Here is a 22,448-nt window from a genome sequence, read left to right as displayed (position 1 = left end):
AAATACGGTAATAGGTTACTATGGCCAAATAAGTGAGGAAGTAAGTTATTCCACATTCTGATGATGGCGATTGGTCTGAAAGATCATGCAAAGGATCTTGTTTATGTGGATAATTTTCAAATTTTCACTGTTAAATATGGTTTCGCTCAGTTTTACGTGCATTATTAGATTACATATATGGAAGTATTACTATTGCGTTACTCCAGTAGACTATAAGTACACAAATAAATATATAGAGTTCATTAATACTTTATTAATGCTAATATATGAATAAACTTTATTCAAATAGAAACTTTAACTAATCTGAAAATGATAAAACAAACAAAAATAAATACATAAAAACATTAAATTTTTGAGTTTTATATAAAAAAAAATATTGTTAAGTGCTTAAACTCAAAAGGAGCGCTGTTGCGCGTTTAGTCCAAAACTCCCCTTTTTCAACCCCCGATTTGAGGTCCACAGCTATCACATATGAGCCAGAACGAATTGGATAATAATATGTTGGGCATTGATACACTCCTCTTGTTTTCTTCTTTAAGCTTTCAACTGGTTTAAAATGTACAACAGGCATTGGACAGACCAGTTCCATAGGTAGTGGATCTTGCAAACATTGCATTTTACGTTGCCAGCCAGCCGCTTCAAGGAATAAACTACGCACGTACACACCACCACCTTCACGAACAATACGTGCTGCTGCTGCATCCTCTTCAATAAACACATGAAAATCCCAAGATAACTCATCAATAGGTGTACGAGTTGCTCGCGCAGATGTTTGTAAAACTGCTGTCAGAAAACCAGTTGGAAATGTGTATGCTGATAACCAAAATAGGTTTGGTGGTCGCAATGTTTTTGACCAAAAAAAGAAATGCTCTATGCGAAGGGATAGATCGCGAGACCACGCGGCCAATGGTTTTAGAGATGGATAAGCTGAAATCAATTAATTTTGTTAAATTATCATTTGTTTTATATCGCATTATTCGTGTACCTTTAAGCCACACAAGAGGAACTCGTCCTTCGTAAACAGCATGAAATATTTCCTCCAAATCAGTGCTCATTACGACTAAGCCTTTTATTCCTTTCTGAAGATCTCTTAAATGTACCTTAATGTTTCCTAAAAGCACGTTGTATCGTTCAATTTCTTGCAAAAGCACAACTTCCAAAGGAGTTCGATTGAGTCCAATAATTTTAGAAGTTTGCTCGTAGTTTAATTCTTCTGGAGTATTTATTAAGATATCAAAAGCTAAGTGCAATACTCTCGTTTCCTTGTTTTCTCCGACTGCTGTAGCTGCTTGTCCCTGCATGGATAAGAGTGTTTCAAATAACATTCGAGCTTCACCAATTAGTGAGGCAATATCAGCATTCGGATGCTGACCAAATGCTTCGGGCTTATCGAAATTAGGTAACTGTGAAATTTGATCTAGATAAAATTGATGATCACCATCCCCTGGTATATAATAATTCTGAAGTGTTGAAAGTCTGAAAGAGATAAGTTATAACTTAATTTGCATGCTAACTATAATTAGTTTACCTATATCTCAATTGTGTTAATGCTTCTTCATTGAAAAATTGATTAATATAAGTTAATAACAAACGACGATCCCAATCATCGGTTATATGTCCTCCATAATTAATACCGGCAATTAAAAACCGTAATGCTCCAAATGGGGTTTCTTCATATTCATTTAAGTACAAGGCCAGTAATATTTCAGACACTTCAAAATCAGAATCATTGAAACTGTAAACTACATTCCAGCCTAGTTGAAGGAACTTTTTTCTTTCGAGCAAAATGGAATGGAAGAAGCATAACGAAAATATCAGTTTTTTGTATTTCGATGGGTCATTGCATTGTTCTAAATTAACATCAGATAGTGTATTATATAAGCGTTTCATATTTGCTTTGATTCCTCTCGGTGGCTCTGTAGTCATTTTAATGCTGGTTTGCAAAATTGAGATTGGAAATTCTGGATTTGGACTCGAACTCAGCCATAAACGAAACCTTTTGTGAATTTTCATTGACTGCATAGTAGCAATTATTTTATCTAGCGTGGGCATCCAACTAAGTGATAAATGACAGTTTGCTAAAAATACCCAATTCCCATCGCGGACGCCATCCATTATAAGTTTCGTGGCTACAGGTGCTTGACCTTGCCCTAAACTAAGTGAGAACATTCGCGAAGTCATTTTTAATTGTTCAGCTAAAGTCATAAGTGATTGCGTTGGATCCACACCAGGTGAAAGTACAAATATTAGTGGAGTTTGTGCCATAGATTCTTCGAAAACTGCTTTCAAATCTAATACAGGTGGTTCAACAAACCGCGTTCCCAAAACACTTACAACAAAATGGGTAAAACAAAATGATATACGATCCGGTCGCAAGCACCTGACAACACAAATTTTTTGAAAATCGGTTAATTTTTCGTTCCACTCCCCAATGAGATCTTCACTCTCTGGACTTGTAGTTGCGTACCAAACTAAGAAAAAATATGCTAGAAATGTTTCATTTATTTTGTACAGTTTTTATACCTGACCAATTATAGTTGTTTTGTTCAAAGGAATCGACAATTCCATGAAAGCCAGCAATTTTATCGAGTTCACTTACATTATCCCAAGATTGCTCACTAATCCATTCTAAAATTTTTAGTAAGTAAGATTTTAAAAAATATATATAAACTGGAAATGAATTAAATTTACTTTGGTTTGGATTAGGTGCTTGGCCTTGTCTATCTAGCACAATTCCACCTTTCAGAATAAACTCGTACTCTGCTTCTACTAGTCTTCCTGCACAATCTAAGATTTTGGCAGCCATATGCACCGACAGCAACAATTTATGTACCTCGAACAATCCTCGACATGTGTTTTTATATACTGAGTAGGTGTGGTAATCATTTATATGTAAAATTCGCTCGTAAACGATGTTATGACGTGGACTACGATCTATGGATTGAGTAAACAGGAGTATATAAGCAGCCAGGGAAAATTCGTACATAGGGTCAATCTTCGACATATCCATGAGTACAAAAAATAATACTGCTGCACGTTCAGCGGCAGGCTGATATTCTTGTCGAGCACCATCAATTTCAATCTCAGTAAATTCTGCGGTAGTTAGAGATTCTTTTACTAAAACTGAAGTTTGTCTAGATTTTTGGAGTGTTGAGAATAGCTCATCGTCTTCAAGTATTGACCCACGGCTCTCGTTTAATAAACGCAAAATTTCGTTGTCTAAATCAATTAGAGTGCGTTTGTGTTTCGCAATTGTTAGTACAAGATCATCTTTTTGTTCCTCAAGAATTGGTTTTTCTTTTCTCACTATTATTCCAAGCAGTTGCGCTTGCAATCCACTCTGTTTAACAGCGAAGTTGACAATTGTAGTTTTTGAAGCAATTTCCGGTGGATAGTGAGGATTTGCTATTTTGGTTGTTAAATATAGCCTGAAATTATTATTATATGAAATGTATTTATCATTAAATTTGATTAGCTTTTGTCCAGCTTGAATTGTGAAGCTCTTTCGAAGAATTGGATTAATGGCCTGATCTATTTGCTCTCCAACATTTTGTAGTAGAACGGGAGCACCGACTTGTAAAGCTGTTTCTAATGTCTTTAAATAATCAAATTGTCCGAAGTCGGATACCAATAACTCCGGTTCAAGGTTTTTAATCCAAGTGTTTGCTTGCATTTGGGGATCTATAATTAATGGCCATCGTTGACCTCTATTTACAATGACACCGTTTTCTGTACTAAAATCGTCTGCTGGTAAACCTTGGATATTCCACTCTCGAATTGTAACTGCATCACTTAGAAAAAGAGTTATGTTTAATTCATCTGTTGCTGGAATACCATTATCAAGTATTAATTTATTCCATTGCTCTAGAAGTATTGTTCTGTATTTTGTGTCAAATGGGCCTAAATATGATAAAAACGCTGTTGCAATGAGGCAGTCTCCTGGTAATCTTTCAAATGCCAAATCCAGTTGGGCAACAGTATCGATCCAACGTTGTTGTTCTCCAGATAATGATTCGACTAAAATAATGGCGCGTTCTAGTTGTTTTCTGATAAAAAAAATATACGTTATATACAATGTAATAAGTAAATGTACGAAGCTTAAACATGAGTAAATTATGAACATAATACTGATTTTGCATTCTGTATTTCTAATACATAGAAGAATCAGAGAAAATTAGAAATTTAATATTTTACCGTAGCTTTTCTTCTCTTATCCGTAATTCGTTCAGCATTTCAATCTTTTCATTCAATAGGCGATATAACTCCGCAATTTGATCCATCAGTTCTTGTAACCTCTTTTTAGCTGCAGCTAGCATAGCTTGTTTTTCAGCCAAAGACCGCATTGCATTATCTAGTTTTTCTTGTTTTGGAGCAACTATTCGATAAACCTTACCATAGTTTTCAATTGCTATAATCCAAAGCATAAGCGACTTACAGGCTAGTGACACAATAGCTACCTTATCTGGTTCTAGTTCGGGGTTCTTTGTGTACAATGCGATTCGTTTAAGAGTTTTGTCGGAAATATTATCACGATCAAAGAACCTCAGATCGTTTAAGAAGTTCTGGTCACTGAGAACTTTCTTAGCATTTTCCCACGTTGGCTCTTTACCAAGTAGTATTAGAACAGCTTCCATTACCTTTTCAATTTTCATAGGAGGTCGACCATATGATTTCACTTCCGCAATATCTTTTTTATTTAATGCGTCAAGCGCCTTAATGGCAGCATCAACCATTGGCATCACTACTTCCAAGTCTGCTTGAGCAGTTGCTGCTAGTTCCATACATATGACCTCTTCTTTTCTAATAATTACTGCTTCTGCATCGACTTCTTCTTTTCTTTCGGTTGCTTGAGCTTTTTGAACCTCAATTTCTGCAATAAATTCTTCGCATTCCTTCGCAAGGACTTTTACTTGTTCAGAACTAATTTTCAGTTCTTCAGACATTGAGGTTACCTTTTCTTGGGTATCTGCAATTTTCCATAAGCCATTTCGTAGCTTGTTTGCACTAGCGCTAATTTCACCTCGCTTGTATTCTAATAACCTCTGAAATCCAGTAACAAGTTCCAAATAAGTAGGTGAAGTAACATAGTTGCGCCGTTTTACTTCAAGCCACATTCGTTCAGAGACATCAGCCACACTTGAATGAATAACTGAAAATACATAAGATACTGATCTTTGAAGAACATCTTCAGTAGTCTCAACTAAACTATCACGATGGACTTCATTTTCTTTTCCTGGAACTGGAACATTAATGCTAAAGTCAGCTAAAAACTTTTGTGCAACTTCAAGCAATGCTTCTTGCGGCCAAAGCCGGAACCAATCAGGAGTTGTTGTGCTAATAAGTGCAGGATACTGTCGTAAATAACTTCTAAATTCTTCTCCTATTGGGCTGATGGCTATAGCAATGTGCATATTTTCTCGCACATTTTGCATAAAGAAGTTATATAAAGATTCAGTGGTAATCATAACACCAGCCTTTTTAGCTGGACGTTCCAATTCAGCTTTGAGTTCATCAAACTCATCTGCTTTAAACAAATTGGCTTCTCCAGTGCTTAACATATTATTGATTATTTCCAAAAAAGTATTTTCAACAACTTGCTCTCCAGAGAAAATGAAAATGGTTGGCCGCTGTTTAACACCTGTAGATTTATACAAATTCTTTAGATCTTCCTTAAATTCATGTGACTTGTATTTCTTGGTAACTTCAATTTGGAATATTCCTATTTCGCAAATAAAAGCAGCCATTTTTGCTAAAACTTGCCTGCCCGATCCACCTATGCCAATATTTAACATGTGACCCCGTGGTTGAGAAATAACTCGTACTATTCGTGTGACGTGTTCAATTGCTTCTTTAAAGAAAACAATGTTCATGCGTGTCATCCCGGGAAAGTTGTTATATTCATCTAATTGATTTAAAATAAATTTACGTAACGTTTCAAAAACAAAATCTTCGTAGTAGCCTAAATTACTAATAAAATCTCCAAATATAGGTATGGTTTTGTTTGGACATAAACTATGGAAAGTTATCTCCATATACTTTCCCAATACGTCGTTCATTTCATTCAAGAACCATCCTTGATCATTGTCGTCGACTAACCGATCACTAAATACACGGAAGCATTCATGCACCCATAATCGCAAGAACATTGATCGCTTCGTATGAGCTTCTGGATGGCTGCGTAGCAAGCCTTGAAACACTCTTGATATATCACGTAAATTGTATAAGTAATGGGATTTTGCAGGCGTTGGCAACATGCGTACAACGACGTCGTTGTATAATGTAATAGTTGCCTGAGTAACTTTGAGTCCTATTTCTCTAATCTCCGTTTCAAAGTCTTCAAGTTTTTGCTTTAGCATTGTGCCAAATATACGAACAATAGTAGCTTCTGTAGGGAATGTCATATTGATTATAGTAAACCGACTAAGTGTCCGAGGAGATATAACTTGACGTCCCCCACCAGGTGGTCCCATAGCGGCCATTAGTATAGTATTTTGAACGTAGATTTTTTGTTGATTCTTTCTATTAAACCAATACTTATAGTCTATCCATTGCCTTATCAATTCTAAAGGAGGTTGAGATCCGTATGTGTCCTTTGCAGGCATGTTAAAATCATCCATAAAGCACACCATTTTTTTGCCACCTATTGGAACGAAATATGTTTTCGTACGTTTTTCAGTGCGGTTTTCGATTGATTCTTGCAAGCCAGCAGCTGTTGTCTAAAAAATTAAATGTGAATAATGATTATTTAAGAATTATTTTACGAATCATTTGTGTACTTGGGCTGATATATTAATGGATAGCACTGTATAGCGTGTTTTGTCACATGAATCCATTACGCTCACTGCTGTGGATGTTTTACCAGTTCCTACATTTCCAACCAACATGACAGGATTTTCTTCTTGTAGTAGTTTTGAAACGACATAGTCATACCGAACAGTGTCTATTGTAGGTACAATTATCTTATAAAATGGTTGACTGAAAACATAGAATCATGAGATTGAAAAAAAAATAAGTTGATGTTTTTTACTTACTTTGCATTATATCTCCAAGTTTCTGACAGTTTGGCGTCCCAGGGCAATAGTGCTTTTTGATGTGGATCTACATAATAATCATACACTGTATCTTTGATTGGAAAACAGCTTTCCAACTCCCTTATATATGCATCCATTCTATTACGCCCTTCTTCATCGACTACAGGGCATATACCCCATACAAGGCAAAACATAAACCAGTACTTTGTCATTTGTTCTAATTGGTCAATATTATGTGCGGATATTCCGTTTTGTTTGGTAGCAAACCCCTCTAACAACTTGCACATTGAAATAACCAGATTAAGCTCATTTGTTTTTACTATTTCTTTACATTTGGTACGTTTCATCTCTAGCACTTTAGTTAAATAATCGTCAAAGTGAGTTTCAACTAATTCCACATACTCAGGCGGTTTTTGGTTTCGAAGCCAGGATTTCACATATGGCCGCCAACCCCAGTCATTGTAGTCATTATAAACCATTCCACACCGGGAGACGGTAGCTGGTGAGGCAACAGCTAAATCAGCTACTTCAAATAGAAGTGATACCTGTGCTGGCATTGTTATTCGTTCACTATTAACCAATGTCAAAATCTTGTTATCATCCATTACTGAGTTCATGTTTTCGATCCAGACAGCGTCAACTGGACCATCAAATAGTAACCATTTTTGTGTGAGTTCCTCATCAGCACAAATAACACGCATTATAGAACTAAGGACACCATCTAACCATTCTCCAGTTGAAAGGTTATACTCACCATACAATTCAGCTAAATTCAAAGCTTTTGGATTAATGGGATGTACAATAACACACTCCCAGCCTGCATGCTTGTCAGCATTCATCCGCCCAAAAGCACCTTGCAAACATTTCCATGTGATTGATTTTGCAGTACCTGTATCACCAATTATCATGGTGGAATGTCGAGAATTTTTTGTTTCGTAAAGTTCCAATATCTTCTTAATGGCAATGGGTATAATTTGAAGATTATGGTCCCGCAGTTCATTTTCAATAGCTGTTTTAAAATAGCTATAGTCTATAACTGGTAAAACAACTCCAGGAAATATGTCTGACATGATACCATTAAAAAGTGGTAAATCGGCCGCAGTTAAACGCGCAACATTCATATCTCTCATAGCTAAATAAACAATTTCTTCCTCGTTTGTTCCGGGCAGTTGTCTTCGTTTACGGCCAGCATATCTCAGTAGTGCTGCCATAGATCGTAGACCAAAATCATAATGGTATTGCTTTGATAACTGTTGTTTAGCCAATTCATACAATGTATACACTTTGCGGGCTAAGCTACGAGTATTCGTAAATCCATCAGAAAACAAAATGTTTTCAGCAATGATCATATTGTCAGGAACCATCATTGAAATAGGTCTAAACATTGATTTTAAATTATCCGGTAATTCTGTTCTTCCAGCATATCCAGGATTCATAGTTATAAAGAGACCAACAGTGTGTATCAATTTTATAAGTGTTCCCTCAAAGACAAATTCTGTCAATTTCGCAGTCAAAGCAGAAATAATTGAAAGTATCTGTTGGGCGACGACGGACAACACTTCAATATTTATACGATTAAATTCATCAAAGCAACCCCAAGCACCAGTTTGCGCCAAACCAGAAAAGTTTTTACCAATGCTTTTGTAGTCAAGGCCTTCTGAGCAATTAGTTACGATAACCCACATACCTAAAGCTTTTCCCAAGTCTTTCACTGTTTCTGTTTTACCTGTACCAGCTGGGCCTTTTGGACTGCCACCTCTATGCAAGTGTAAGGCTGTCGTTAAAGTTATGTAGCATCGATCTGTTAAAGGAGTTATGACCAGTCTGCCAGAATTCCCAGTATACTCGTATGCATATTTGTGCTCCGTATTTGTTTGGCGAATATAACAAATTTCTTTATCGCGAAGCCAATAAAAACGCAGCTGGGAAAACCATTCAAAATGAGTAACATCGATACAATTGTTTTTATACATGCGCTCAATAACATCACGACCGTGAATTTCAACTGTGATAAGTGTGCTCACTTTGAGGCGCATAATTTTCACCAAATCCTTTCGACTCATTTCTGATAATCTATTCAACACTTTGTTCTGTTTGCTTTTCAGTTTACGCAGTGGTTTTTTTTGTTTCACCATTTGACAATGTATTAGACTCCGTGTACATTCTGTGGTCCATGTGAGTTGAGATGTGGTTAATATACATTGTCCTGGCCATAGAGATATCCATTTCTCTCGGTTCGTATTTAATTTCCTAAGCGATACACGCGTTTCTTTAAGTCTCTCCTTCATTACTGCTATCATAGCATCTTCAACACCGGCCAACCACCTTTCCGAAGGTCCATCAAGAAAGACATGACTAAGAAATTCTACATGTTCACCATCGTCTGAGTACATTCCCGTTGCTTGCCACTTGTTAAGTGTTTTACCTGCTTTTCTAAGTTCCAATTTGTATAAATTATCAAATAGTTTTTTCAGATGAATTTGTACTAAATCAGGACGTTTTGCGTTTCCTAAAATTTCTAGTAAATCGTCGTTCGATATAAAATAAAATCTTGGAAATATCTGTCTTTTACTTTCCAAGTATATTTCAAGCGCACGTTGAATAAGTTCAAGACGGTCATTTATACTGAATAAACGTTTTAAAAGAAATGGTGGACCCCCTAAATGAGTTGCTTTCACAGCTGTCTTAACCTCGAACATTCTTGACGTAATAACACGAAACTCTTCGGTTATAAAATTAAATCTCTCAGTTTCCTCTGGCAATTGCTTACGTATATCTTCACCAGAGAATATATTTTCAAGATAAAGCCATTGCCTTTGTACATTTAAAGTGTTTTCAAGTGTCTCTGCTACATATGATAATGTTCTCTCCCAATAATCTACAATTTCAGCAAATGGTTCTACGAAACGCGTCGATTTCATTGCCGAAATTTGTACCATATGCTCCTCTAACAATTGGAAACAATCGTCCACGTTTTTAATACGATATATGCCATCGCGATAAAACATCATTTCAAACGATTGTGTTTTCCATATATGAGCGATATTTTTGATGCCATTCTCAATTTGCAGTTCCATAGTTGCTGCATTTGATATATCCTGTATTTCTTCAGAAAAGGATTGAAAATCCAACTCTATAATTAATTCCAAAGTAAACTTTTTTGATGTCTCGTCAAAATCTCTACAAAAAACACAAATTTCGATTAGTTTTAAATATATTTAATTGAAAAACACGATTAGAAATTCAAGTTCTTGACCTTTATACCCAAACTATACAAGAGTTTAGTCGGGATTAATAAATTTATATTTTTCGTGTATATTGGATTATTTTTAGAAATGCTCTTAGAAAGAAATAAATAACAAAAAATCTATTAAAAATACATAGTAAAATGTACACAAGATCTCAGCATAGGGCCCAACATTTCTAAAATATGTTTTGTGATGTATTTGTATATGTTAATAAAAAGTAATTCGTGGAAAGATTTGTGAGATATAATAGTTTTTTTTTTAATTCCAGTGATTAGAAAATATCAGTTTTGAACTCGTGGATTCCTTTATGCTGAACTTTGTTGAGTCCATATCGATGAACTAGGGATATATATATACATAATCAGTTTAAGCCATATATATATAATAAGTCCATTGCATAACATAAAATATATTAGGGGTGAATATCACTGAATATCACTCCATCTTGCGAAGTCATTGCAAGGTGCACGAAATGCAAAAATGCTATTCTAAAATTGCAAGAGTGCAGAATTGCAACATCAAAATGAAACGACTGTTTGTTTTTCTTGTTTCGTTGCAAGCATATATACATAGGTTTAGGAATAGCAAGATTGTAATCAATAGCAAGAAATTTTGTGTGTGTATTTTGCTGTAGTCCATTGCAAATTCGCGCAATCTGTGCATTTCGTGCATCTTGTAATAAATTTGCACGACAGAGTGAATTTAAAATAAAATCGGTAAAGAGCCATAATTCCTTTTTATATTTTTCCTTAAAGCAAATCTAAACTTTTATCTTATTCATTTAAATGCTTATTTATAAATAGCTTAAATATTATTAACATTTTTAGAAGTTTTTATCCATTTAGTATAACAAGTACTCAATGGATTACAACATTAACAAACATCGATGGATGTTTTTTAGTCTTTTCTTTTTTTGATACACTCGTATAGGACTTTGAAATGGGTGCAGTAAGCAATTTCGAAAATTAAGTGTCTGTTATTCATCTTTGCAGATTATTATTAACTTACTTATATTAAAGTTTAGTGAATCAAAATACTTTAGCAATAATTCAATTTTATCTTGTGTAAGAAAAGAGTTATTATTGCAAAAATCTGTAAATTGGTTGCTACTAACGTTTGCATTAATTCCCGAACTTGATCCCAATGTCTTTTTCGCATGCAAGGATTTTTTAAAGCAGTAATAAGAGGTAGGGTTCTACGAAATGAGTCCAGAGTTTTTGTAGTAACCTCCAACATTTCCCAGTTGCGATCTTTATATTTCTTACATAAAACGTTCAGACTCTTGTATAAAGTAATGGCCGTGTCCTCCATAATATCAATATTTATTTCCCAAAAGTTCCCACTTTTCCACTCATTCCAGTTCTTTTGCCATTCATTGACCAGTTCCCAAATTTCTTTTATTATAGCTAACTCTGCTTGCAGCTTACGGAGATCCAAGTTTTCTGATTGATTTATATTAAATACCGTTAAATCATTTATGAGCGAGTTCTCAAATTCAAAGCATGCGTCGATTTTGTTCCCAATTATATTTAAATACTTCAGAGCTATCTTTGGATGCCTGAAATAAAATCATCATTAAAATAAAGGTTGTGTTGAGAACTCGTTATCGCAAATATCAAATTGCACTTACGTAGCAATAGAGGTTGGGACCTTAAGAAAAAAGTCGGCTAAAAATTCTTTAATGGCTGTCTTAAATCTGTCAGCCTGGGCTAATAAATGTTTTTTAAATTCATCGCGTGTTACTTCAAGCATTTCCTCCGCTTCAGCAATTTTTTTTAAATATGCCAGCCATTCAGCATCTAAGTTTATTAAGAGCACTCTCATCAATTCTGGTATTGCAGTATTGCACCTATCAATGGCATCAAAAAGTGCACGAACATGTGGAAATTCGCTCTCTTTTTGTGGAATTTCTTCTACTAAACGATTGTAGAATAATGTAGCTTCTTTCGCCTCTTTTAAATTACGTGGCTGAAACCTTATTCGCCTGCCATTTCTATGAATGTATCGATATATTCCTGTTACAAGACATAATATGAGTGCAATACATTAATTAAAATATATTCTATGACTTGATACCTTTTAAGCGAGCTGCAGCACGTTTCTGCAGTAATTTGACCATAACTACCTGCCATTTTTCGACCAATGAGAGAAGACTTGATTTAATTGGACCTAGCTCGATTAGCACTACACGAACATTGGTACTTTTTGGTGCTGCAGCTATTTCCTTGGCCATTGCTGTATAAGCAAGTAAAATTTCTTCATAATATTCAGCAGTTTGCTCAGAAGATTCAATTATTTTTGTGAGTTCAGATTCCGATATCTCCCATAGATCGGCATAAGTATCCCAATATACCATATAATTCTCTATAGCCACACTGTTATTGTATAGCTCACTGAGAATGGCAATTTTAACAGTTAGTGCGTCCTGATCTTCATTGTATAAATCCAGAAATAAAATGTTGAGACACTCAGGCGGCGCTCCCATTTTTTCGCCAACTCTAGGGAAACTATTTAAATTGGTGCAAATTTGTTCAAATATGCGTTCAAATAGCTCAAAAATGTCTTCCATGCTTGGGTCCAATATTTTCTACAAAAAAATGTTTCATATTTAACTAAAGAAATCTGTTTCTAAAATTGAATTAATAATACACATATATTCATATTAATTATATAAATATGTATGAAACTGAATTTTAATGTCTGCTTGACGAAAGAAATTAAATTCTTAATATAAACTATTGTTTTCAATAGAGAGGTTTTATCGAACAGTAGTGAAAAAAAAAGAAAATTATACTAACTTCACCAAATCTTATATCAAGGAATGATTGAATAATAGGTGTGGGCTCCAAATTTCCCTCTGGAGTGAGCATTAAATGCATATTCACGAGAGAGTTACGCGCACTTGTTACCAACCCGACCGCTAACATTGCATCTATTATATACACATAATCGAACCACTCTGTAGGCATCTGAAAGAAATTGTTATTATCATAATAACAGAAATTTCTAAGCGTATACTTCGCTGATATAATTTTCGAATTCGGCAAAAACTGCATAAACTAAATCGAGCAAATCTTTGTAATATCCAATGACTATATCCATATTGTCATCGTTGTCATCTTCAACGAGAAATTCAAATTCATCGAGTGAAGAAATTGGGGGATCCTTAATTTGGAAAAACGGGTAATCACATATAAGCCTACAAACCGTTGCGATCTCGCGGTTAGATCTTTTATATGTTATAAGTGATTCCTCAAGTCTTGATGTATGAAGAGCACAATCAGCAACATAAGCATCACTTAGTTCGCCTCCCCATGTAAGTTTTAATACTCCAGGCGATATTTTTCGATCGCAGGCTTGTATAAGTGCCCGAAAAAGTTCTCTTTCTTTATCTGACAAATAACTCACTATGGTGTTGTAATCTATGCAAACCTTAACAACACTATTATATACAAATCGAATAGTACTGTATTTGTCAAGAACAGGCTTAACAGTAAAAGGACTTTGGAATCCCATTTTTTCAAAGTGAACCGCTTGCTCACAACAATATAATATAGCATCATCCATGTTACACTCAATCATTTCGTCTGATAATTCACTTCTCCTAATCAGTGTGTAATTAAGTTTTGCATCTAAATCGTCATTTTCAATTTCATTTGACCAATCCTCAAAGTACTGGATTTTGTTGGAATCAAAAGTCAATTGTATATCTTCGAATTTATCTTGTGCCATGTTTGTTTCAGGAACGATTGGCAGCCAATCTGAATTCCAAATTAGATTTTTCAACCACTCTAAACGTTCAATATTAATTATATTGTACTGAGCACGCAGTGCATAGTATGGTATCCAAGAGAGGTGATGCTTGACACGACCCATTAGTGCGGTAACAGTGTGGTCCATTTCCGCCATCACCATCACCCATAATTCCGTGACTTGACGCAGGTACAATTTTCGTAAGTCTGGACGATAGGAAAAATAAAATAAGGCATGAAGAACTTCAACACCTTCCTCTATGTTACGTATTCGTTGAAAAACAGCAGACATTAGACGTTGAATTGTTTCCTCATAAGTCTGCACTGTTTTACGATATACCAGTACTTCTGCGTACCTGAAAATTAACATCAGAAAGTTATATATGGTTGCATATTTATATCAGTGTCATTACACACAACTTACCATTCGTTTCTGTGCACATTCAGTATCACATCTCTACAATCGTTACGTAGATTGAGCAAGGTTTTTCGGAACTGAACTTCAACACTTTTGACTGTTTTTTCGAACATCATTCCATGGGTTCCTCCAAATTGCACTTTCGGCATTTCTTCTTTCTCTCCATAACGACCAAAAACAATCATTGCTTCACAAATGTCAAGCACATCATTTAAGCGTTCAACAAATGCATCGATGTGATTGAAAATCATTGCCATTTCTAAGCCCCAACCAAATCTTGGCATTCGTCTGGCATGATATTTCGACATAATATCATACATCCACCTGTAACAAAATATTATGTCACAACTAAGATTGGCTAATCTTATACCAGTACGCGAGTATCCTCTCAACACATAATCAATTCTTAAGTGCTTGGTACACATTTTTATAATAAAGTTAGTGAAATATCGAAAAATATTGGTAATTTGATCACGTCGATTGTAATGCTTAGAATTTGTCCAAATAAATCGTACAGTATTTATGAAATCAGGAATGAATTGCGTGATTTCGCTTAACTTTCTTGCTTCTTCCATTCTGTTACAGGGTTTTATCATAAGGCTAAGAAATTTGATATTTAATTTGGCTTCAGCAATTTCTCTCAAACAATGCTGAATTAAATCATCGATTTGCTTCACATACACGGAATGGATTTGTCGCAAGATTCGTATTACACCAGCAACATCAGTGTGAAAAAACTGATTGTATAGACCTTGTAGTATTTCACCTATGGATTTAGTCATTACGAAATTATAGTGAGTAATTATAATATAGAAATAACTCACATCGATATATCCAAAAATTTAATTCGTCTTCTGGTATTAATAGCTCATTATCAGCAATTAGTATCTTATCACTTAAAAGGGCTCGGATTTGAGTAGTCCAGTACAGCACAAGAGTTTCCATACATTTGTTGTCATCCCGTTCATCATCGTCATCATTTTCAGATGCAACCATTGGTACTTTTGATTTGTGTGGAACAAACAGCACTGTAGTTCCTGCGAGTCTATGGTGAAAATTATTGAGAATGGATAAAAACTTATCCAAATCTTTAACCATTATAAATTTCAAATTTTCATTCCAAAGCACTGTATTTCTTACTAATAAGGAATATACATGATTGATAGTATCTAGTAAGCAACCATCTAAGTCCACTTGAAGCGATCCTCTCATAACGTCTGTGTGAAACGTACTACTTCTAAATATTTCTAAAGGTTTTCGTTCAAAATAACAAATATCCCCTACAGGTGCTAATGGAAATCCACAACATGCCTCAATAAATCCACTATCGTAAAATGTAGTTAAGTACAAAAAATTAATATTCATAAACCATCGGCGAATATTGGTAATTGCTCTTTCCGACCAACTGTCTACATCGTAACAACGAAGCATTACCAAAGACTTCACATATTGTACCAAAGTGTCTAATTCCTCATCGGTGTAGTCAGGTATAGGAATTTCAATCTCAGTGTTAACTACAACTGGTTGCGCTTTTGCTACACAAGATAGTATATTCAGTTGATCAGTTTTATAAATCTAATATTTGTTTTATCCTTACCTTGTTCCTCGAGTTCCGAAGTGTCGTAGTCATCTGGGTACACAAAGTTTTCCATTTTCTTGCATAAATTAATAGATATTCAAAAATGTGAAAACAATTTATTCTTTGCAGTAAAAAATTATTTTTCAATTGTCAAATTTATGAAAACAGAATCAAGTTCGTATTTTAAATTAAATTTTTAAATATATTTGTAAACTAAATATATAATAATACATAAAAAATAATAATCGCATTATTATTGAAATCGGTTATCTTCTCCATACATTGAAAAAATTTAAACTCGTCCTAAAGTAAGCACCATTAACGATTACACCATGCCAGTGAATATATTGTGTGAACTCCCAAGTTCTGGGCTTTTAAACTAAATCCATCTAGTAAGCAATCAGTTGATCTTATTAATTTAATTGATTAAATGAATAAAGTAATAAAGATTAATTAATAAAAATAAATTAATAAAAATTAAGTATATTCAAAAATATAACCTCTGCTTGCATTTATTACAGTATTAAAAATGTCTACCATGGCCTGGTATTATTAGGTAATACTTTTTTATATTACCTTCATTCACAACAAAATAAGACTTTAGAAACAATCAAAACAAGTAGTGTTACTTGTATAGTAAATCTCTTAGTTTTGGAGTCTGTCCTTAGAAATTTTATTTTTACGAGATCGTTTTGAGGAACTTCGTCAACTGCAAGACCTCTCCTTAAATAGAATTATAAGTTTTGCCAAAGGTTCAAGGTAGTTGTGAACTTCTTGAGTTTCCTTATAGGTTGACACAATGGGCCTATAGGTCTTTAAGTAGATATTCTGGGTCGCCGGTACAACCTAACCTAACCTAACCTCAACCAAATGTACTTTAGATAGCACCATTGAAAAACATAAAGTTGTAGGAAGCGAACTCTAATAATGATACTCTTTTCTATTTAAAAAATTAATAACATGGATGAATTAGGTAATGTTAGAAGTGATATAGTTTTTCAATGGCCTGGAAACCAATATACTGAGTTTAAAAAAAGTAATAACAAAAGTAATGATAAATCTAATTTACGATAATTATAAGATTTTCTAAAATAATTTAAAAATAATTTATTAAAAATAAGAAGAAATGTAGAGAAGACATTAAGTACGATGAGTCGTATCTATCGTTATATATCATGTGCTCACAACATTGTTTCACAAAACAGACATTAAATAAATAGACATTTCCAGATAAAGGCAGACAGTCTGTTTTGCTATTTATATGAAAGTAGCTAGAAAGTAATAAAATACGATGACAAGTTTTTATTTAAGTAAAACCAAATCATCTGGTAAATATCCGATTTAGTAAATGAAAATGTTTACTAAACATATGTTTTCTTATAAATTAGTTTTCGCAGAAATATGAATAGTTAATTAGCGTGAAATATCGTTAAAAAATTATCGTAAAATATGACGATTTTCAGGCGAGTCAGTTACATGCTTCTAAATTTAAGTAGATAATTAAAATATTTTTTTTTTTTTGCCCTAGTTAAAATACTTTCACTAATTAATATTGCATAATTCTACGAAAATATAAATATTGTTAGCGTTTCGTTGATGATTTAACACCCTGTATTACAGAAGATATACATATTTGGTCTTGCATCTTCCGAGATCCCTTAAGAAAACTTAGGTTTTTTTTTATTTTGAATTTTGGTTAAGATTGAAAGTTATATTATATTGTAAAAAAGTTTTTTTTGTCTAGTCTTAAATATTTTTGTCTGGTCCGTCGTTGAGAATCTGTTCTGCATTAGATCAAATCAACAATTTATCGGAATCTCGGAATTTACATTGGCATTTATGGAGATCACAAGATTATTGGATGAATGGTGTGTTATACAATATCTTGTTGAAATCGTTAATTGTTCAAGTCCAAATAATTTTTCTTTGTCAAAAACTTTTAGTAATAATGTTTTAACAAATTGTCATTAGAAGAGAATCAAGATTATAAACCACATTAACCTGTTAATTTTTTTAGATTTCCATATTGCATGGACTTTCTCGAGAGAAAGTCGTTCAACATTTAGGTATGTTTTTGACAGATTAGGTTCTTAAAAACACAGATACAAATATAAAACTTCTAAATTTAATTATGTTGATCTAAATTTCTCAAAATGTTGAAAACACAGCTTAGATTCATTATTTTTTCTTACAAATTTTAACTGTGATGTTTTCCTCGTAGATTTGTCAAATAATACCTAACTCAGAATTCTGAAGTTAGTCTGTGAAGTCCCTTCAGGTAATAAACAAATCTTGTGAGCATCTTGGGACTCACGTCACTGTTAACAATTATAAGTTTGAAGTTGTGAAAGACTCTGATTATTTGGAAGCCAGTGTAAACATCAAAAATGACGTCACGATAGAGATTTAACGAAGAGAATTACAAGTTGCTTATCACGCCTGTCCTGCTGTATGGTGCAGAAGCGTAGATAATTACCAACAGTGAAGAGCAGGCATATATTTTTGGAAGATCTATGGGTCCTTACGCATTGTTGACAAGTATCAAATTAGAGAACGTTGAGCAGTATGAGCTATATCGCGCCATTGACATAGTTAGGCGTATAAAAACTCAGCGGCTTCGCTGGCTTGGCTCTGGCTAGAAAGGTGTTTAATTGGGTACCTGCGGGTGGAAAACACGGTAAGGGACATCCGAATCTACGGTGGAAGGACAGGAAAAGACACAATTTTTATATATTGACAATTGACAAGCATAAAAAGATTTTCAGATCATGCTGGTATGTAACATAGATAGGTGTATACCTAAATGTTTGAGAACATCAGATGGTCAAAAATTCAGATTAGTTCTTATTTTAAATACTTCTTTAAAATAAGATCATTTCAAATTATTACTCGAATAAGGTGTCATATTTGGATTATATATTATATTATATACTATTATATTATATATTATATACTAAGCACTACGAGTCTCTGATTAGTAAGAAGTCTGAAAGCACATACAAGTAGAGATTCAGTATAATTGGACAAAGCAATCAGTTTGATATTATTTGACTAAATGGATTTTAAGCTGAAACTTTTTCGAAAGTTTCTTCCTTTTTTAAAAACAGAATTAAATATTATACTACACTTTAACTCTTTATTATTAATCAATATTTATACTAGATAAATATAATAGATCGTAGGTATTACTTTAATTATAAATAGTTTGTTTCTAAGACCCTTTAAAGTATAACCAGGCATGCACTGGTCAAATATCGAATAGTTGTGAAAATTGCTAGTATTCCTACATAAAAAATCTATACTTAATATATAATCTATAAACATTTCGACTTCACATATGTTTTTCATTATTAAGTATGGTTTCGTATTGATTGTAATTTAGTTTCCAGAAAATCAAATGAAGTCAACTTAAACAAAATATCTGGAATCAAAAAATATATATATATAAAATTTAATTATAATGAATTTGATTCTTTATGCACTTGACATATACGCTGATTCATACATTGCCTTAAGTGAAATATGTTTCATTATAAATAAGAATTCAAATTAGTCATGTATAACATAAAATGCCACTTTTAAATAAACACAAGTGTATAAATATAACAGATATTTAATTTAATTATTTACAATATATTGTATATTAGACAAAAAACTTAGCAGTAGAATTATGAAATATCTTTGAAATTTTCTCAGGCTCAATATGTAACAGAATTTTGCTAATATCAGAAACCATTATTGAGAGATTAATGCACGGTTAAACTAAAAAATCATATGAAACAATCAATCTCATATATATCTAAAACTAAATTTTTGACTATCTATGAATTACATTAGAAACTTAATAAATTTAAGTAAAGTTGATAACATTATCCCCTTGTAAATAAGAATGTTCTAATAGGTATACGCACAACTAATCAATATGTGATTAATGTTTAAACTTTACAACTTCAAAGTCCGGTATCATAAGCATTAACCTATAACAATATAGCACAAATAATATATATTTGATCTTATGATTATTTTTACAAATACTGATGTTGCTATAAAGAACTGATTGTGTCGGAAAAGTTAATAAACGCTTATTTCTTGCGTGGACACCCATGCTTCTTAAGGATTCAGGTTCGTAAAAACATTTTATAAGAATCACGAAGAAAGAGAGATAATGGTAGGTAATCTGCTGAAACTGTCAAAGAAAATAAATTTGTAAAAGTGCTTCAAAAATCATCAATAGATGTATCAAGCTAACGTTACTATCTTGATCACTAAATCTATAGAAGGGTAAAGTCCTAGGCAATGTCAAAGACCAATAAGCGGAAATTGATTTTTGCTCATGGTGGTCTCTTCGCTGAATATTTGAATATAGAATCTTTATTTTAATTGAATTCTTTATGTGTAAAAAATTATATAAATGTGAATTACGCTTGGAGATGAAAAAAAACCTAGTTTACTTAATCTATTTTTTGTTTCCATAACGAAAATCTTAGCAATTTGAAATGGCTCATTAAAAGCTAAGCTAGCGTTTTCCGATTGCTACTGTTTCCTGAAAAAGGTTCTTAGAATATATTTTTTTTTGTTTTTCATGATATTATTTTTCTCGAAAAATTTAGGAACTGGTTCTTGAATAATATGTTCTGAACTGAACTGGTTCTGAAGTATGTTTTCTGTAAAGAAAGTTTATGATTTCGTTATCAATATCAATAATATCAATACAAGTTAGACAGGCTACGAGCTGATTCTTAGTATATTCTACTTAAAAAGGATATTTTCAAATAATTAAATCCATTCTGTGAACCACACATCTAATGGTCTTACCTCTTATATCATTGTTGAAAGGTATTTGCCAAAACTCAAAGCAGTTCTATCATCGGCGAAAAACTTAAGTAACTTAAGTAAGTAATAATTTTGAAGTACTTTCTATTCTATTCTATTATCTTCTATTCTAAATTCCATACTTTTTTTACAGTCAGTTTTTATGATTTCCATAAGAAAATACGCACAGAATTTTACGATCCTTAAAATGATTATATTGCAAAACTGTTTTGATATATTTATATACAAAATTTGATTGATACATAAAAACCATTTGGTTTCAAGTTCAAGGCGTTTAATAATAAAAAAATTATAGAGTAAATAAATTTGTCGATTTTGGAACCTTCGGTCGAGTTTAAATGAACAGTTATTGATCTACGTCAACACTATTTGGAACGTTACTAACGCTGAATCAACTGATTTATTCAATAAATTTCATCACAGAAGTCGTAAAAAAAATTTTTTTGTTGAAAAATATTTACAAAAAAATAATTAAAATAGAAAATTAAAAAAAAATTCTTTTTCTAAGCACTTTAAACAACAATCATAGTTTTTTAATAATTTATATAAAAAATCTGTAACTTTAAGTTTAAAAGAAAAATTGGTTTAGCTTTAAAACTAAAAATTATTTATTTATAAAAACACACATATAACTATTTTTTTAACATATGACAGTGGTCATTTTGCAAATTGGCATCTCAAATAATACTAAACTATTGTATTAATAATATAATTTTTTATAATCATAAAATCATACCGAAACATTAATTTATTTAATGGCCGAAAAGTTCGATTAATTCGTCCAATGTCTTGGTTCTTAGCACAAGACCAATAATGTTGCCCATATCCTTGATCATATCAAGTATATTTAAGTCACATGCGGCTGCCATTATAGAGGCCAACAAATGAATATCCTTATAGAAGAAGTATTGACTCCATGGTGCCACTATAGCCGGATTATATGGATTAATATAATAATGATTTAACCAGTGTACGACGGCTTCTAATACATAAAAGTCGATATTTATCAATGGTATTTCATCCCCCGGGCGAACATCGCCGACCTCAATTAATCCCAATATGACACCCGAACGTTTAGCAACTTCCATGTTAATGCAAAACAATGAGTTGTCAGCTCCTCGCAAATATATTAAAGACATTATAGTTCGTTATCGATCACTTATTAATCTTTTAGAAACAAATCTGCAAATCACAAGAATAAATTCACTTAATTTAGGTAAAATTGTATAAGTTTATATATCTCACTCTTTCAATAGCTTTTTATATACTTTTGAAAATTTTTAGTTAAATTTAACTGTGAAACAAAAGATACGATTTCGCCGTCAGTAACTACTTCAACTCACTAATCTATTGCTAAAAGCTCAAGTCAAGCGCGGCTGATATTGTTTAAATCGTACAGAAGTCAAGTGTGGTGAAGATGTTCTTACAGTGTTGCAAAGTTGCTAGATATTTTGAAAATGTTTTGAAATGTTATGATTTCGTAAAGATATTTGGAGTAAATAAAATTTTTAATAAATTTGAAGATCATTTAAATAAATACAACGATATAATTTTTGATCTTGCTTTCTTTATATTCCCTTTGATTGA

The 22,448-nt window shown here is 32.9% G+C and overlaps 2 protein-coding genes across 2 annotated transcripts; both read right to left on the bottom strand.

Moving 5' to 3' along the window:
* Positions 1-359: 359 nt before the first annotated feature.
* LOC119662732 (dynein heavy chain 2, axonemal) lies at positions 360-16,139 on the bottom strand. The gene is made up of 16 exons (XM_038072466.1): positions 16,047-16,139; positions 15,274-15,984; positions 14,456-15,215; positions 13,298-14,387; positions 13,078-13,248; positions 12,356-12,866; positions 11,910-12,294; positions 11,394-11,837; positions 7,032-10,211; positions 6,777-6,975; positions 4,195-6,716; positions 2,692-4,046; positions 2,524-2,628; positions 1,529-2,471; positions 986-1,476; positions 360-927 (listed from the first exon to the last, which is right to left on the bottom strand). Exons 1-16 carry the CDS (start codon positions 16,099-16,101, stop codon positions 380-382), a joined length of 13,470 nt encoding a protein of 4,489 aa, XP_037928394.1. The 5' UTR covers positions 16,102-16,139; the 3' UTR covers positions 360-379.
* Positions 16,140-21,488: 5,349 nt separating this feature from the next.
* Positions 21,489-22,199, bottom strand: LOC119662206 (S-phase kinase-associated protein 1-like). The gene is made up of 2 exons (XM_038071781.1): positions 22,107-22,199; positions 21,489-22,043 (listed from the first exon to the last, which is right to left on the bottom strand). The coding sequence occupies exon 2, from the start codon at positions 21,998-22,000 to the stop codon at positions 21,614-21,616; it is 387 nt and encodes a 128-aa protein (XP_037927709.1). The 5' UTR covers positions 22,001-22,043; positions 22,107-22,199; the 3' UTR covers positions 21,489-21,613.
* Positions 22,200-22,448: the final 249 nt, after the last annotated feature.

Source organism: Teleopsis dalmanni, chromosome X, assembly GCF_002237135.1.
Source record: "Teleopsis dalmanni isolate 2A chromosome X, ASM223713v2, whole genome shotgun sequence".
Lineage (NCBI taxonomy): Eukaryota > Metazoa > Arthropoda > Insecta > Diptera > Diopsidae > Teleopsis > Teleopsis dalmanni.
Note: the sequence above shows the minus strand (reverse complement) of the source record. Positions and strands in the feature narration are given on the sequence as shown.

Coding starts and splice junctions, on each gene's coding strand:
- LOC119662206 (XM_038071781.1), bottom strand. CDS start 22,000: ATGTCTTTAATATATTTGCGAGGAGCTGACAACTCATTGTTTTGCATT.
- LOC119662732 (XM_038072466.1), bottom strand. CDS start 16,101: ATGGAAAACTTTGTGTACCCAGATGACTACGACACTTCGGAACTCGAG. Junction 15,985..16,046: donor TTCGGAACTCGAGGAACAAG/GTAAGGATAAAA, acceptor TATCTTGTGTAG/CAAAAGCGCAACCAGTTGTA. Junction 12,867..13,077: donor TTGATATAAGATTTGGTGAA/GTTAGTATAATT, acceptor ATTTTTTTGTAG/AAAATATTGGACCCAAGCAT.